Raw genomic sequence first — 17,801 nt, forward strand, 5'->3', positions numbered from 1 at the left:
GTAGAAGGGTAGTGAAATGACTCATACGCCGCGGCTAACCTAGCCGGGCAAATACACTCCATAGTATGTAGTGGGGTAATGAGCCCGCTGAATGACTATTATTTATGTTTATTCATATGTGAGTGTACGTGCATGTGTTTGCAACTTCCTAGTGCATAGTACCTGTCGTCCAGGCAGCCAACTGGCTAGCCATTTTGCATATTTTCACAATTTTATGTGTCATTCGTTTCGCCATTTTCGCCTATAATTGCCAGCACACACACACACACACACATTTGTGGCCAACGACGTTTTGGGGCTTGGCAATGAACTGGTGCAGCAGCAACAGCTGTTTTGCTTGACAAAAAATAGCAATAACAGTATCAACGACAACAACCACAGCAACAAAGACATGCAAAGAATTAACGTGAAATGGCAAAATAAATTTTACTTAAAACAACAAATGCAAAAATGCAGGCAAACACAAAGTTTTTTTTTTTTGTTTTTGCATGAGCGCTAGGTGAGGCCGTTTATTCCCGCAATGAGTGTGTGTGTGTGTGTGTGTGTGTGTATCACTCACTAGCAAATTCACACATTCACAATCGCTGGCACACTAATGGCTTGCGACTAACAACTGGCGGGTAATGGCGAATTAAATGGCGATGGTTGATAGTCAATGGGCATAGAGTTCGTTGTTGATGATAGTCGCTTGGCTGGTGGGACGTTTGCTTGGTTGGCAGTTGGGTTGGCTGCTTCGCTGGTTCGCTGGTTGATTGGTTGTTGGCTGGCGGCGTCGGATGTGCCACCGCAAACTGTTATGTTATGACCCGGCTGCATGTAAAATAGGTGACAGCAAAACATTGGCATACCAAATTGCTTAGCGACTGATTTTGTTTTGTTGTTAATATGCTTGTTGTTGCTATTGTTTTTATGTTAAAAATATGCTTGCTGCTTGTTGGTGTTGCTGCTGACGGCGGCGGCGCACAGTGGTTCCAATCTGGACTTTACCTAGTCTAGAATACCCTTAATTTTTCAACTGATTTAATAAAGTTTTTTTTTTTTGTTTATTGGAAGCTAATAAAATTTACGAGAGATTTGTAGAGCACGCTGTTTGAATTTTTATTTGACTATATTAAATTTTTTTAGTGCGATGTGCAGAGAAAATAACACTTTTGAAGAAAATCGACTCTCCTGATTCTGTAAATATGTATATGTTATGTTATAAAACCTAGTTTAAAAAAATAAAAGGTTACCACAAAATGAAAAAAAGATGCACAGTTAAAATTTAAATGTTATCAAAAATTATCACTAAAATTAAATTAAATTCGAAATAAAAAAAAAATTATCAGAAACTAACGTGATTTTTAGCCACTTGAAACTTCCATTTTATTATACTAAAATTTAATAGGCTATAAAACCGCATACCACAATAAATGTATCCAAAAATTAAAAAAATAATAATTTTTGTTGAATCTTCTCTCAAAGCATTTCAAATTTTATTGGTGGATTTTTTCGTTTAATTTAATAAAAAATTAAATATCGGGCCTACAAAATATTTTCCCAATTTTATCAGCCCTAATTTATCAAATCGGTTAAAAATTACGCCTATGGACGGGTTCGAAGAGTATATTTCAATTTCGACCCACGATCCGGCACACAGTGCAATTTTGGCAGAAAAAATTTGGTTTTTTGAACATTAAATTTTTATATATGGTTTAAGCCAAATTTCCACTAGGCAAATTTTATGTGGAAGTGATTTTAATGACTATTTTTTAATGCCCGACTTTGTCATTTGTCTTCAGCATTAGCCCTGTAAAGCATTATTTGAATAAGAAAAATTCATTAAAAATTTTTAAGAAATTGACCATTTTATAAAAAGTACAAGTAGCAGATCCATAATAATTTTATTCAACTAAAACTTATTGAGACTTGTTCAACTGAGCTTTGAGGTTTTTTAAAAACTTTTGTTTTGATTGCTTTTGTTAAAGGTTCATATGAAAATATAGCATTTACTTGTCGACATAGAGACACTACGTGTCAGTGAGTGGCGGACACACGGGGGGTGTTTTAATACATATGCGCCATATACCCTCACAATCCCCCCGCTGGATCCGCTACTGGTAACTTGTTAACAAAAAGGATATCCGTAAAGCCCTGAATTAAATGTTTTTGTGCGTCCTATATTCAACTGTGGGTCGTGGCAGTGTTCAGAAATCAATTTATAATCTTACTGAAACTTAAAAATATTTATTTTAACTTTGTGTAATTTTTTAATAATGAATTACATTTCAAGTGGTATTTATTACTAAAAAAACGAATATTTAAAAAAATTTATATATTTTGTTTTAATATTTTACACCTTTGAGGGACCGAAAGTAACATGTCATTTCATGTCACCGGGCTAGATTTTGAATATATTTTAGCAGCATCATTTGTATTTATAAAAACTTTAATTTTATCTGGCATACTAGAGAACAACTATTTTTCTTTAATTTCAGAGCGTATTCAGAGCGCTTTTTAACGATTTTTTACACACGTTTAAGTAAGTAACTTAAAAATATACTTATATGAATGAGCAAAGATGTTCACGGGAATCGTACGTTCTTATGGGAGACGAGTAATGAGCGAATCCTTAATTGTGCATAGTCCTATTTAAAAGTACTTGGAAAATCCTTGGAAAGGCTTAGATTTTATACACCGAATAGACAGCTTCATCGAGAGAGTATATATAAGTCTCTAGAACGCTTTTATGCTTTCTTTCGCTTATGTTTGCAAATTACATGAAAGTTTGTAGGAAATTTTTTGTTGAAAAAAAAGATGCATCGAAATTATTTGCCATATTTTTAACAAATATTATCCTATAGCTGCGTGACTTTTAGCAAAGTAAAAGCTAGACTTATGAGTATGGACCAGGGTTTCTTGAAAAATTATTTTTTTTTTACACTGTTGGCGTAAAAAAAGAGTATACTAAATAATTTTTTTCCCCCATCTTCCCCGAGTTCAAATGAAATCATAATCGTTTGCATAAATAAATTCTTCCCATGCTGATGGAAAAATTTGGCAAAATTCACAATAATTCGCAAACAAGAACCAATCTGAAGAAAAGGATAGCACATCAGAAATCACTGTCCTAAATATACCCAAAACTAACCGTAAATAATTTTGTCCATCCAGCTTGTTCTGCACGACACACTGTGCGGCGGCGGCAATTGTTGGCATTCGAGTAGGTGCTATTAACATTGTTGTTTTTGTTTTTTTTTTGTTGCCCTGCTTCAGGCTGAGCACGTTGCCAAACAACCGGAAAAGTGCTTGTCGACCATTTGTATGCCATACATCCGCTCAAAAATGTTTGAGGTTAAGTGCAGGAAAATATGCAACGATTTCGCTTCGTTTTCTGCATTCTGTTGTCAAATATACTGTATAGAAAAGAGGTTGGTTGGCTTCACCGATATAGGTATATACATGCATATTTACTTATAAACACGCTTCACAGCATACATTTGCATTTTGTATATTTGCTGGCTATATGCTGATCGGCAAGCGACATTGCTTGCTATCTATGGTTTCCTCTGGCTCACTTCACATATACAGACATACAGACATACATACTCAAATTTATACATTTGTCTATGCACATACCTATACATATTTGATTGCTGTTGCGGAAACCAAAAATGTTTATTTTACCGGCAAACACCGACTGCCAAATTTCCACTCTCTTCTCTTCGACTATCTTTCAATCCCTTCGCCTACCAAGCGTGTGTGTTTGTGTGTGTGTGTATTCTAATGATAGCCAACACTTTGGCTGTCAACAGTCTCTACTCTTGCATTATATAAACATATTTGTTGGCAGCTATTACGTTTGGTTGTTTGGCTTTTTGCCTGTTCGTCCAGCTGTTTTGTATTTGGTCATTTTGGTTGCTTTGGTGCAAACGCTTGTGTTGTTCACCGGTTTGTTGCTGGCGGTGGAGGCGGCGGCGGCGGCGGCGGCGGCGGCGGCGGTGGTCTACGCTAATTTACGGCTAACCGAAGCCAAAGTATGCGGCGTACATTAATTGGTGCGCGGGTTTTTTGTTTGTTGCCTATACTATAATACGGTTGTAGTGTTGTATAATAAAATATTTATTTTCATGAGCGCACATGGTCATCATTTAGTCGAATTTAAAATGTAATTACGTCTAATTTGGTTGTTCGAATTGGTGGGTGCACTTAATTTTAATGGGCAATTAAATAAATTTACTCGCACTTAGCTGCAAGTGGGTGTTTTGGGAACGCTTACTTCGAGTTGCTCTGAACATAGTTTTATTAAGTTTATAAGTCTTAATACACTAGTTAATAAGTATCTAGCTATTGAATACAACTATGACTGTTCGTGTTTAGAAGTAATGGACAGGTCAATAAACACAATAGGCCGCCAATGTAGTTCGGATAGCTGCGTTTGCTTTAGAAAATGTAGATTAGGTTATCATGGTTTTAAGCCTATCTGCTATTCATTAAGAGGGTTTCGTATGGCTGTCTACTTTATCATGTCTCCTTAACACGGCGCATTTACTTTGAAACGACTAGAGCAAGGAGGTGGTACAAACAGTGATAAACAATTAGATAATTATACTTTTCAAGAAAATGAAATGCTATTATTACTTTGATCCGGTACTTGTAGCTACAAGAAGAGAAACTGATAGATATACAAGTAATTTTTAGCAAAAAAAAAAAACCGACTTAAAAGCGACTGCATACCTACTCAAAAAAATTAAAAAATTTGTAAATTTGTTATGTACTCATTTTACTCAACTTCGGTGTAAAAAAAAATGCATACCTCAAATTGTTGTAGAGTGCACCCCATAATACTACGCTTAGATATTGCGCAATAATCAGAGCTACCATTGTTATTTTTTTCAATGTTTTTTAGATGGTATATTTTCAAAAACTATTTTTTTTTATCAAAAAATTTGTATTATCGGGCATGTGCTAAAATTCGAAAATTTGAAATCGACCCGATTTCGATCATTTTATTGATGGTTTTTAACCCAAAAATTTACAAGTCTCGCATTAAAATGATTTATTTCATATCGCTTCTGCTTCTTTTACGGGTTTCAATTATAATATTCACTGGTTTCATCAGATATAGTAATTAAAAAATATTTGAAAAATTTTTCAAGAAACAATTTTTAAAAATATTTCTTTCCATAGAGAATTTTGATGTGTGCTATTTTTTTTTAATTTTTTTATTTTTGTGCTGTAAAAGTTTTTAAAAATGTATTAATCAAGCTCAAATTTCATATTTAATTATTATTTATGTTTATGCCTCAACCCTAAAAATTTTAAACAACTCAAACACATGAAGTGTGAACCCCGTCCGTTTTGGTATGGAACGCCCCATATATAGTAGAGGGATTTCGAAAATCGCACCGATCGACATTCCAAAATTCTCTAAACTAAAAGTGGGGTTGTCTAAAAATATGCTACAAAAAAGATTAGAAATGAATCAGCTAATTATGGTAGTATGAGGTGGACGTAGTTTGAATTTCTCTATTTTTAGGCGCCTTGCTTTCTATTTAGAGAATTTTGAAGTCGAAAATGTAGAATAACGGTTTGAGAATCCCAAGAAAGATCTGTTGATGTGGGCGAGTTGGGAGGCTTATATTTTAACTATAAATTTATTAATATTTTCATATGCCGAAATTCGTTTTTATTAGAACATGTTACGTATGCTTATGTTTTTACGTATATCACGTATATATACAGTGACTGAAGCAAGTGTTCTCATGGTGATTTAGTTTATTACTCACAATGTTCAAGTTAAAATGTTTTTGGTATTTTTTCGTAAATATATTGTTCATGCTTTTTATCAAAATCGTATAAATTAAGTTTCAAACTTGAAAAAAAAAAAATTTCATCAAAATTGCAAACTTTTTGATATAAATTTTTAGGGTTATGCAGTTTTCTAGTACACAGAATTACTCTAATAAAGTGCAAGCTTCAAAAATTGCATTGATTTTTAATAATTTTTTTTCCGATATATTTTTGCGACCTTTTTGTATAAACATAAATTTTTGTGTAAAGAAAAAATCAACGCCGGTTTTTATAAATTGCACTTGTTATATAAAACTTATAAAACAAATAATTAAAATAAAATATTTTTAAAGCCAAGCTCTTATTACCACCCAAGGCTTAAGTTTTCTGAAGTTTTTTCTGTCTTTTTAAGCTATATACATATGTATGTACGTTCCAAATATGAAACAAGTCAATATACATTTCAAATGTGAACCATACCGGACATTATACATTTGAAATATGAACCATACCGCTTCAAATATCTCGACACCTGCGTCACCTAGCGCACTTTATATTGTATTGTCAGCGTGCTGTCAGGTAAGTTTGAGGTTTCAAGTCTCTAGCTCATCGGAAAGCTAATAAGAAACAAAAATTGTACTAAACCTTCTGATTAAAAGTTCAAAATTTTTAGGAAAATTTCTTAGATTTTTATAAACTTTTTATAAAGTTTGTGAATTTGCTTTATATGGTTTCGGTAAAAAGCATGAACAATATTTCTATAAAATAGCAAATAAATTTTAATTTGAAAATAATTGAGAATATAAATAAAATCATCCACACGTCAACACTCGTTTGAGTCACTGTATAAGTTTTATGCGTTGTTGCCCTAATAAAGAAATTAATCATACTTGTTACCACCCATCAAACGCCATCAAAGCTAACACCGGTGCACTGGCAGCTGAGGTGCCTTGATTTGCCACCCTCTGTCTGCTAGTAAGCATCGTTATTCATTTACACCTACAAACATACATAGCTCTGCACATACAAAGCTGTACATATATGTGTATGAGCTTCTTCTGTGAAATAGCTTGTTAGCTAGTGATGTACGAGTATTTACAAAACAATTTTTCAAAATTACCCGCCCTATCTGTCAGTATGACAAATAACTGTCAAAAAAAGGTGGTCGGAGGAAGTGGGGGTAGGGGGCGAAGAACATAAACATAGGAGGGACGTACAAGTAAAACAACAATACTAAAAACAAAATTCAGCTTGAGTATTTGTAACATTTGTTGTTGTAGTTTCGGCTCATCTTGCTGTGCTCGTTAGCCAATTTAATATCCGGCGGTTAAGGAAATTTTCCCATATTTTTGCTAGCTTGTTGCCTAATTTAAGCTGAAAATGGAATAGTTTCAGTAAAAAACAAAAGTAAAACATATTTGGCCTACAGGTTAACTTATGTATTACATACATATGTATGTATGTACATATACAGTGAGTCAAACAAGTGACCACGTGTTGATTTAATATTCGTAATTTTTTTCGAGCTAAATTTTTTTGTTGTTTTTCTAACGTCACTGAAAATTTAGGTAAATTCAACCAATTTTTATCAAAATTTCAACTTTTTAACCAGAATCTTTAGGGTATGCAGTTTTACTCTAAGAAGGGCAAGTTTCAACCGGATAAAAAATCGCGTTGCTTATTGAGAATTTTTTGGAGATTGTTTTTTGTTTTTTTTTTTTTTTTTTTATATAACAACTGCAATTTAAAAAACTGGCTTTGATTTTTTAAATTTGGTTGAAAATGGTCTCCCGCATTCTCTTTCATAAGAAATTCATGCTTATATGAAAAAAAGGGCAAATCAGAGTTAAAAATTTAAACTTTAATGAAAATCTGTTGAATTTTCTTAAATTTTTTATAAAGTTTTAAGCTGTGATTTATATGGTTTTGGTTAAGGCTTGGACAATATTTTCATAGAAAAATAACAAAAAAAAAGTAATCTGAAAATAATCATAAATCATGAACATTCAAAAAAAATTAACACCTGGTCATTTGTTTGAGCCACTGTATGTTTGCCAACAAGCTCGCATGCCAAGTCAACATAAAATATGTATACTTCAAATAATCTGCGGTCCCACCTGCTTGTCAGTTAGCTTACTCACCCTTCATCTGCCGCAACAAATCAAGCAAACACAAATAAACTATTATTTTTTTTTTTTTTGTTTTTCTGAGCTACCTTCTATACATTCACCATCCTTCTAGGTATGTTTAAGCCACCTCCAACATTTTGGGTTACATAAAAAAACAACCAAAAATGACGTGCAAATTAATGGATATGTTATGCCGCTGTGTTTCGCAATTTGCCACGAAAATATTGAAAAAGTCTAGAGCGAATGTGAAAAAAGGTAAAATAAAGGATGGCTTTGAAGGCGTAAACATCACCGGAATGCAGTAAGGGATTTAATTAAAATACACCTGTGGTAGCGAAAATTTGTTTGCTTTTGTTTATTTTCATTTCGACATTCGCTTTGTAATTTTCCTTAAATCTTTCTTTTTAAGCCCCATGTGTGTTTGCATGCCTAAATGACTCAGAAAGCCAAAAAAAAAAAATCGAAAAATAAAATATTTACACACTTTTCTGATTGACTGCCGCTTACTTGCCTTTGTATAATTTAATCCGCTTTGCATATGCGAAAGATTGAGGGAACCTTACTCCACAAATTCCTCCATTTCTCTCGCTACCATCTGCCTATTGCTTTGAATTAATTCACAAAGTGGCTCATTTACTTGTGTTTTTGTGTAAGTCTTTTGAGTTCATAGGCTTTTGTTGTATTTAGTTAAAAAACTTTTTAATGCGTTCTCATTTCCAAACATACATATGTACATACATAACTGCGTGTCGCCATCAAACTTTTGTGGCATGCAGCTAAAAAATTGCATGTAACTAAGTAAGTATATGCCAGTCATGTCAAATTAAATAGCACGCACCAGTTGTCAAATGAAATGACATTTTTGCTCACGTGAGGCGTGTTTGTGTGTTTGCATGCATGTGTGAGTGACTCATGCGCTCAGGTGCGTGTTTGAGTGGTAGCCGCATGGGGTCAGTTTAAAGCCGGATTTAATGTTACTTATTTTGCATAGAATGAACTTAATGGATATTATGAGTTTTTTGTTGCAAAAGGAAAAGGCGTATTTTTTCATACCTTTCAAAGTGACATTGCTTGCCACTTATGTTTATTTATTTATTTTTAAGAATTTTCAATTAAAGTAAAGTTCATTCCCTAACAAACCCCTTATAGACATGACCGATACTCTACATATATATATATATATATATATATATATATATATATATAAGGGTGCTTTCTGCGACTATTGTTTTTCACTCCTATATTTTCATGAAATTCTCGTTATTTTGTCCCTATCTTTTAAATAACAAAGGGTGCAGAAAAATTTCAAATCACAAACTTGTAAGAGTTCTAGAACACCAAACCGCTAATATCGATATTTCTTGAGATATTGGGCTTTCAGAAGAATGTCTCCACTCCACAGTATACAAAATGAGGATCGAACACTGGTATCAGTTTGGTCTTCAAACCATTTACCCAAACGTAAACATCGCTCTTCGTATGCGTGTGTGTACTCCCGGCAGCAACAGGGAGGATGTCAGTAAAAGCATAGACAGGCAGCAATGTGTTAATCCGGATTAACGGTGTAGTTGAGCTGATCAAAATTGTATCCTGACAGATGGCCGTAAAGCGGATTAATAAGCCGCGAGGTCGTGGTTTCGAGTCTCACGGCCAGTAGAATTTTCCTTTCATTTTTTTTTTTTTTAATTCATGCAGTTATTAGTTTAATTTTTATTTTTTTTAATGTAATCATATTGAGGACTTTTTAAAAAAAAATTAAACTCCAAAAACTTTAATTATCTATTTAATACTAAAATATGAAATAAAGCTAAAAGAAAGACAAAAAGTAAAGTAAAAGTAAAGAATGGGAGCTGAGAAAAGGGCGGTTGGTACTATAGGGCCTAGGGCGGACAAGACTGCAAATTCGCCATTGATCTAAGCATTGGTGAACAAATGCTCGCGTTGTAAACCTTTTTCTAAAACTAAAATTTTTGTAACTATGCTACTGGTCGATTTTATTTGAACATGAAGAGGTTTAACCAGGGCAAAAGTTACCGGTTTTAATTACGCTTAGAAATATTCGGATCCTCTAACTGGAAACTCCTTTATTGATTAAGTAGTCCACTTTAGCACATGCCATAGATATATATAGAGGCAAACAATTAAAAATTCTGGAAAGTGTTGCTTAAAAGTTGTCATATCAATCTCAATAAGAAAACTTTAATATTAACTTAAAAAATTATTAAAAAAATAATAAATTCCACACCCTCTAGTGCGAAACCAAACAATACCAGAGCAACAGGTTGGCTTTCAAAAAAACGTGGTACTATGAAGCAAGTGCATATAATACAAGTAGCATATGCAATAAGAAAAAAATATTCGAAGTAAAGCATTGTTGCACAAAAGTATTTTTCTAAGCTTTCAATAAAGTTTGGTTTCTAGGACTTCATTTAGAAGCATATAATATCGCTTCGTACAAACACACGTATATTATTATTGAAAGTTTTTTTTAAAGGCTAAAAAGTTAAGAGTTAAGCTCAGTATTCAGCTCACAAGAAATATTTTTCATTTTTTTCTCTCGCTTAAAAAGTGCTAAAAGTAGATTATCAAGTATTTTTAATATAATTACATAACGCAAATTCAAATGAAGTTTGATTTTAGTACTAAAGCATGTTGAACATATGGAATATATAGGACTATGGGAGCAGCGTGCAGTAGTATTGAAAAAATACAAAGAATTCAGTAAAAAATACTACGAAGTCTGTACATAGGTATGTATATACCTTAAAGTTAAACACCAGCTACTCAGTCGGTTACTAAGCCACCCAAATCTCTGAAAAACGATGCCTATAAAATTCTCTTGAGATATTTGTACGTATATATAAGGTGTCGTTCGAAATACCATTTTTTTTTTTTAATTCGTACCCCACTTATGGTCTAACTATGAAAAACTGCCATGTGAAATAATTTAATAAAAAAAAAAACAAATTTATGTATCTATTGTAGAACATTACTGGGTGATTCACAAGATGTCATAACTTGTCAAATTGCCATCATATCATAATTTTTATGTTGGTTAAACACGTTTTTGAGTGATTTCAAGTAACAATAAAAAAATTTTAAACGTCTTAAAATCTATGACTTCATTGCAATATGACTATTACGCCAACTTGTAAATTAGCAAAATATTCGATGCACTGGCAGAAAAATTTTTGTCAAGAGTTGGATTTTAAGGTTTTCTCTAAAAATTTGCATATATAAAAATTTTTGAAAAAATAAATATAGTATAAAGATGGAATTCAGATATATTGCCACTCACCCCAATAAATATATGAAATATCTCGCTGATGATGTGTACAATGATGTGAAGTTGCAGTTTGAGGGATGAGGTGGTGATGATGATGATGAACGCAGATTTTTTTTTCGCATGCAATTTCAATTTCACTTTCTTTTTCACTACCACTTTCATTTGAATTTTTTAACTTTGACTATCAGCATTATTTTTAGATTTTTTCTCTTTTTAACTTTTATTCTTACTTTTCTTCATTTCACTTTCATATTTGTTTTTCCCTTATTCGCATTTGCATTTTCAGCACTATTTTCACTTCCAATTTTGCTTTCACCCTCATCTATTATTTATTTAACTTTTCTATTTTATTTAAACTTTTATTTTATTTAACTTTTTTACTTTATTTTATTTTTCTTTTCATTAATATTTTCACCTTCCATTCACTTACTTTAATTATATTTATTTTTATATTATTTTTTTATTTTAAATTTTATTTGTATTCCACCTAAATAATTACTTCCCTTCCATTTTAATTTGTTTTCGCTTTTAATATTATTTAAACTTTTATTTTTATTTAACGTTTAATTTTACATTTATCTCCACTGTAATTTTAATTTCTACTTTTATATAAACTTCTTTCTTTATCTTCATTTTTATTCTAATTTTCTTCTTATTATAGATATTTCTATTTTCACTTTACCTATCACACTTTTTCATCTTCTCTTATAATTTCTTATAATTTTTTTTATTTAACAATTTAGTTTAATTTTTCTCATTCTCTTTTCAATGATTTAGTTTTTTAATACACAGTTGAATTTTATTTAATTTTAATTTTTTATATTGAACTTGGCTTTATTTGTTTTATTTTTTTATTTGTTTAATTTTATTTTACTTTATTTTAATTAATTTGATTTATTTGCTTTTTAAATTTTAACAGCCGCAATAAATTTCATGAAAGATCTGATAATAAGAGTGAAAAAATAAAAATAATGAAATTTTTCAAAATAAAATAAATAATATTGATAAGAGACTAAAATATTAAAATAAAAAAACATGGTATACAACTTATTTTCGAGATTCTACTAAAAATCATAAATTTTGGTTCTAGAATTTTTGATAGTTCAGCAAAATTAATAAAACACTTTTGTATGAAAAAACGCACGCACAAAGGCGATATTATGTTTTACAAATTCTAATCTCTGAGTAAGGGGAGAAAACGTATAAAAAAAGAAAATGGGAAGATAAACAGTATTTCTCGCTTATAAGCACCGAAAAATTGTGTAATCTTCCCGCTTATAATCTTATTACATATTTTCCGGAGGGTTGCCACCTGTTTGAAAAATTGTATTTAATAAAATTGATAAAGTAAATGAAATATTACAATACGGATATCAAACAACACAAAAATGGTACTTTCAAGGCTTAGTGACGCACGCCGGGTATTTGCTAGTTATAAAAAACGACTTTATAATCAATGCGAATTCACTAGAATGAAAAAAATTTAGCCACTTAAATAAGAGTGAAAACTCAAGTCATAGGTATTGTTAAAATCATCTTCTTATATGTGCATTGCATACACATATCTACATATAGGTTTTTGTGTTTGCTTTTATGTCGAAAGATAGCTTTTACCCTGCAGGGAAAGCTACTAGTTGTGAAGTAGAATTCTACCAGTTTGCGTTTCAGCCCAACTAGTTCACGTTCTATCCTCTTTCAATGTTAGCGAATGGTATTGGTACCCGTGAAAAGCATAAGTATGCCTTTTTGCTCGCGGCACGCCAACAGTCGCAATGGCCGACAGAGCAAAGCACTCACATGGTATGCCTGAGGTCCCGGGTTCAAGTCCTGGCTTAAGGAAACTTTTTTCATTTAATAATTTTTTTTAAATTAATTTTTATTTTATTTATGGTTTATTGTAATTTTTAATTTTAATTAAAAAAAAAAATATTTTTTTTTTATTTCATTTTTTTATATTTCACAAGCATTTCTTCCCATGTGCACGTTTTTTCTGCAATGTAATTACATTTTGAAATTTGTTATTTATATTTCAATTGAAATAATTATTTTTACTTACTTTGATTTTACTTTAAAAATTATTACTACCCCCAAGCGGGCTCGAACCTGCGATCTCAGAATCAGGAATTAATTGCCTTTTATTTTTGGCTTTGGAAATTCAAAGACAGATGTCGCTGAACGTTTAAGTTCTTCGAAATTGTCGAACTGGTAGGCACATACTAGTTAATGAACTAGTATTTTTTCTATCTGGTTTGGCATTTTACTGCAGGGTAGTCAACTTCAGCGGAAATATTGCTCGGTACTCGTACATATGTATGTATGTACATACATGTGTGTTCGAAACGTTGCTGAAACCGCCCCAGCAATTTAGCAAAAGTCTTTTCATCGCACGCTGCTGCAACCAAAGTTAACTCTTCTTATGATTTTTGTTTTACTCCACCAGCTTACCTGTCGGGAGGACCATAAAAAAGACGATGACGCTTAATAAAACCAACTGCCATAATGGGCGTGCGGTTGACAGCGCTGCGTATTTTGCTTTTGATTTCTTAACATTTATTTATTCAGCTTTCATTTGCTGCTGGTCTCTATATTTTGAAATGGTTTTATATTCCTTTCATATATTTTATATTTTTTTCTACGCCCCTCATAGGGCAATTGACGCTTAACTTAGTGATTTTATGTTGCGCTTTATTTTTTTATACTTCCGTTATTGCCACATGTGGCACATGATTTTGGCAGCAATGGAATATGCCACAAAATGTGCTGTAACTATATTTGGAAATAGCCCCAGGAGGGGTATAACGTTTATGAATGTAGGTACATACATACATATTTAAAAACGAACATATATTCCCGTGATATGAGGGTAATCCAGTCTATACGGCACGCTAAAGAAAAGAACGGGAACCTCAGAAGAACTAAACAGGGATCATTGTAATTTCTGGTAGTTTAAAAACTGGCTATAAGGGCTTCAAGGCGTATATAACAAGGTGGTGTTGGCCGTATATAAGTAAAAAATTACACTAACAAATTATACGCTGATGTCCATACTGTCATTGGTATGAGTTACAACAAACACATCATTTTGACGTAATGGCCTCCACGGCGAAAAACTCAGCTGTCGCCCCAACACCACCTTGTTTAATACACTTTGAAGGACTTTATATTTTATATGGCCAGTTTGCTATAAGCCAAAATGTATGTATATCTTTTTTGTATGAGCTAAAAATTAAGTCCAGTTCTTAAGTTATCAAAATTGATGTCCAGCTTATGAGAAAGAATATAGCAAAATTGTATGTGAAGTTTTCAGATTATCCAAAAATGTATATCCAGCTGATACAAAAAATATAGTATGGAAAGCTTTAAAATTATGCAAAAACTATGTAAAGATTTTAAATTACCCAAAAATTATGTGCAATTTAAATGCCCCAAATTTTTTTAAAATTTATTAACATTATTTTGCTAAAATGAGTGCATGGAAGTAGGCATTTGCGATGTTTAAAAATCCGCACCGAATTTTTGGTATCTTAAAAACTGAACACTTTTCAATGCTGACTTAAATAAAATAAAATTATTTTGCAATAATGAACTGAAGTAGAAATGTTACAGTTTTTAAATGAATAACAAATTTTGGGCAATTTTTTAATTACCAGAAAATCATGACCACTGTTTTAGTTACCAAAAAATTATTTCCAGTTTTTAAGTAACCAAAAATTATGTCCATTTAAAAAATAATTAAAATTTTTCAGATTACCTAAAAATTGTATCAGGACTTTAAATTACCTAAGGTTATGTCCACTTTTTACTTTAAAGCGGTAATGTATAGTAAACACCATTCTCAGATTTAAGGCACAACCTAGTACACCCACATACATACATATTTTTAAATATCCCTCCACTTTTTATCCTCAACACTTTTTTGCGGTTTCGCTGAAAGCTTAAAAGCATTGCTACCGATAGTACAAATATAGCCGCTGCCGATTTTTTCATACACACTTTACAGATTTTTGCTCGGCAGCTCACTTTTTTGGGATAACATTTTTTTGGTTTTGTTCTACCAATGTGTCTCTTAGGCACTTGGCTTCCGTGGGAGTAAACTCAGCAAAGGTGGAGCAGGACTAGCAACAGCGTAACGTTATGAATTTTTAATATACTTTTATTACGTGTTTTTGTTACTGTATGAAAAAAATGGTTATATGTAGTTGTGTGCGTGCAGTTTTTTGCGATAGGGAGGTAATTGTGCGGTTTTGCCGAATTAAGGAAACAATTCCAACACTCCATGATTTCGAATTAGGAGTGGAGTTTTTTTTGTTAATGGAAAATATGTGTAGAAATTGCTGCACGTGCTTTATTAAAATTCAAAAGGCGTGCACGGGGATAATGTCACGAAAAGCAGTAACATATTTTTTCGCTATCTAGGTATATAAATAAGTATGAATGTATGTATATGTATGTACGTATGTATATGTATGCATACATTAGGGTGCATCACCAAAGAAAGTTGCGGGTTTTCCAACGGAATTGTTAAATTTATTTTATTTAAGGCTTCCGCCAAAATTTTGCGGAAAAATGTTTGGATTTACGTAAGCTAGACCGATTTCAAAATAGCTTTAAAAGTTTCAATATCTTGATTCCGTTGATACAATTTTTTTAAATTTTTTTGCAAAGCTTTAAAGGGGATTTTTAGAAAAAAAGATTTCAAAAACTAATTTTATTGATAAAAAATTCAATTTTTGGAGTTTTTTTTCGAAATGGGTTTTAATATTTTTTCCGAAAAATTTTGAAGGAAGTCATAAAATATGATAAATTTTAAATTTTCAATGCGACAACAATAGCGATTTTTTATTTTTTTTTTTTTGTATGATGGAGAGTTACATATACACCCAGTGGCGGATNCACCCTAATATACATACATACATGCACACGCTGCACTGAAGAGTGAAACCAGTCACTAAAATATCTCAAATGGTATAACACTTAGCGAAACGGACTAGTTTATTGACTGGTATCTCAAGTAGTACACTGGTGTATAACTTGGTGTAAATTTGTGAATTTTGATACAATTAATCAGATTTATACCAAAATTGGTAAATTTACACCAAGTTGTCCGCCAGTGTGCTACTTGAGATGATGCTGATACAAGACGCTGACAGTTTGAAAATTTTATCGAAATTGCGCCGTCAGCCTTCGAGGTATTGCACTGTTAAGCCTAAAAGCAAAACAATTGCGGTACCTGAGAGAAAGGCTCGAGTCATGTGGATAGGGGCGCAGGTTTTTTAAATATCATTGCAATATCGTCATTTTTCGATTTTTATTTTTCCGATCAAAAATAATCGTAAAATTTTTATTTTCATTTTTTCCCTCAAATTTAAACTTTATTTGTGGTCTTAAAATATTTTTTTATAATGTTTAACCGTTTTAATGGAGACTGCGTTTTGATGACCAACTTAATTTTTTTATGATCAAAAAAATTAAATCTGAAAGTAACGGTTATAATAAAAACGAAAGAATAAAAATTAACAATACCGAACAAAAATTGATCGAAAAAATAAAAATCAAAATAATAGCTATTATTCTGGTTAAAAAAAAAAAAGAATGAGTGCGCCTTTACTGCAAAAGTCATAAAATAACGGTTACATTCGGTCTGAAAAATGTTTTTGTTTTTATAAAGACCATAAAAGTTACGGCCCTTGGATCACGCATGCACCTTAATATTTCTATATATTTCACGCATAATTTTTATTACATACATACAGCACTTATTGATACTCCATTGACACTTCACTTAAAATTTTTTGACAGTTTGACAAGTTAAACGCGCACAATATTTATTGCATACCAAGATATCGAACACATTTCTCACTAACAAGAACACATAGTATAAGTACTCACCTCCTTGCTTATTTAGTGTGCACTTTTTCACATTTCACTTCACACACACGCGCATTCTCAATTGATTTGATTATAAATTATTTGATAAAATTTGCACGAAATTGTCAAATTTCAATTTGAATCGACTACGCGCTGAACTAACGTACATACATACATATGTACATATATTTACACATCGAAACGTACAAATTTTAAAGTAGCCTCACTTAAGCTAATACAGGTGCATGCTGCTTCCATGTCTGAACACGTTCACTATTTACTATTTCCACTATTTTAACTTCGGCTTCCATGCAATAACAGCGGTGCACTATTTGCATTTTACTTTTGTTCGTGTGCACTTGCTTCTACATACTAACTATGTGAGTGTCTTTGCTTGCATTGATCGTTCGGGTCGGTGCTTGCAGTGTTTGTGTGCAATAATTTTTATTCCACTTCATAGCCCGAACACAATGAAAACGACGAGCTACAAACCACAGCTGTCAAATTATTTTAACACGTACTCTTATGTAGATAATTATTTTGGCGACGACCGGGCTACGCGACGGCTGTGGTTGTGGCCAGATTAGATCTATTTCTATTTTTTCTGGCGACAGATAAGGTTCTTCCTCTTCTTTTATGTCAAACTCATACAAATTCATGATGTCGCTGCCGCGTTCAAAGAAATCATGTCGCCATCGACAAAGCGCTTAGATAATAAAGATGACAAATTGGAAGCTGTGGTCGGT

At 32.1% G+C, this 17,801-nt stretch overlaps 1 protein-coding gene across 1 annotated transcript in view; it reads right to left on the minus strand.

Annotated features, from left to right (window-relative positions):
- Positions 1 to 606: 606 nt before the first annotated feature.
- Positions 607 to 17,801, minus strand: part of LOC108366752 (pickpocket protein 19-like) — a 30,934-nt gene continuing 13,739 nt past the window's right edge. The window contains exon 8 of the mRNA XM_017621217.1: positions 607 to 810. Coding sequence (XP_017476706.1) covers positions 607 to 810 — 204 coding nt within the window. The remainder of the gene's footprint in view (positions 811 to 17,801) is intronic.

Source organism: Rhagoletis zephyria, unplaced genomic scaffold (assembly GCF_001687245.7).
Source record: "Rhagoletis zephyria isolate East Lansing unplaced genomic scaffold, Rhagoletis_zephyria_1.1 Rzeph_scaffold_00041, whole genome shotgun sequence".
NCBI lineage: Eukaryota > Metazoa > Arthropoda > Insecta > Diptera > Tephritidae > Rhagoletis > Rhagoletis zephyria.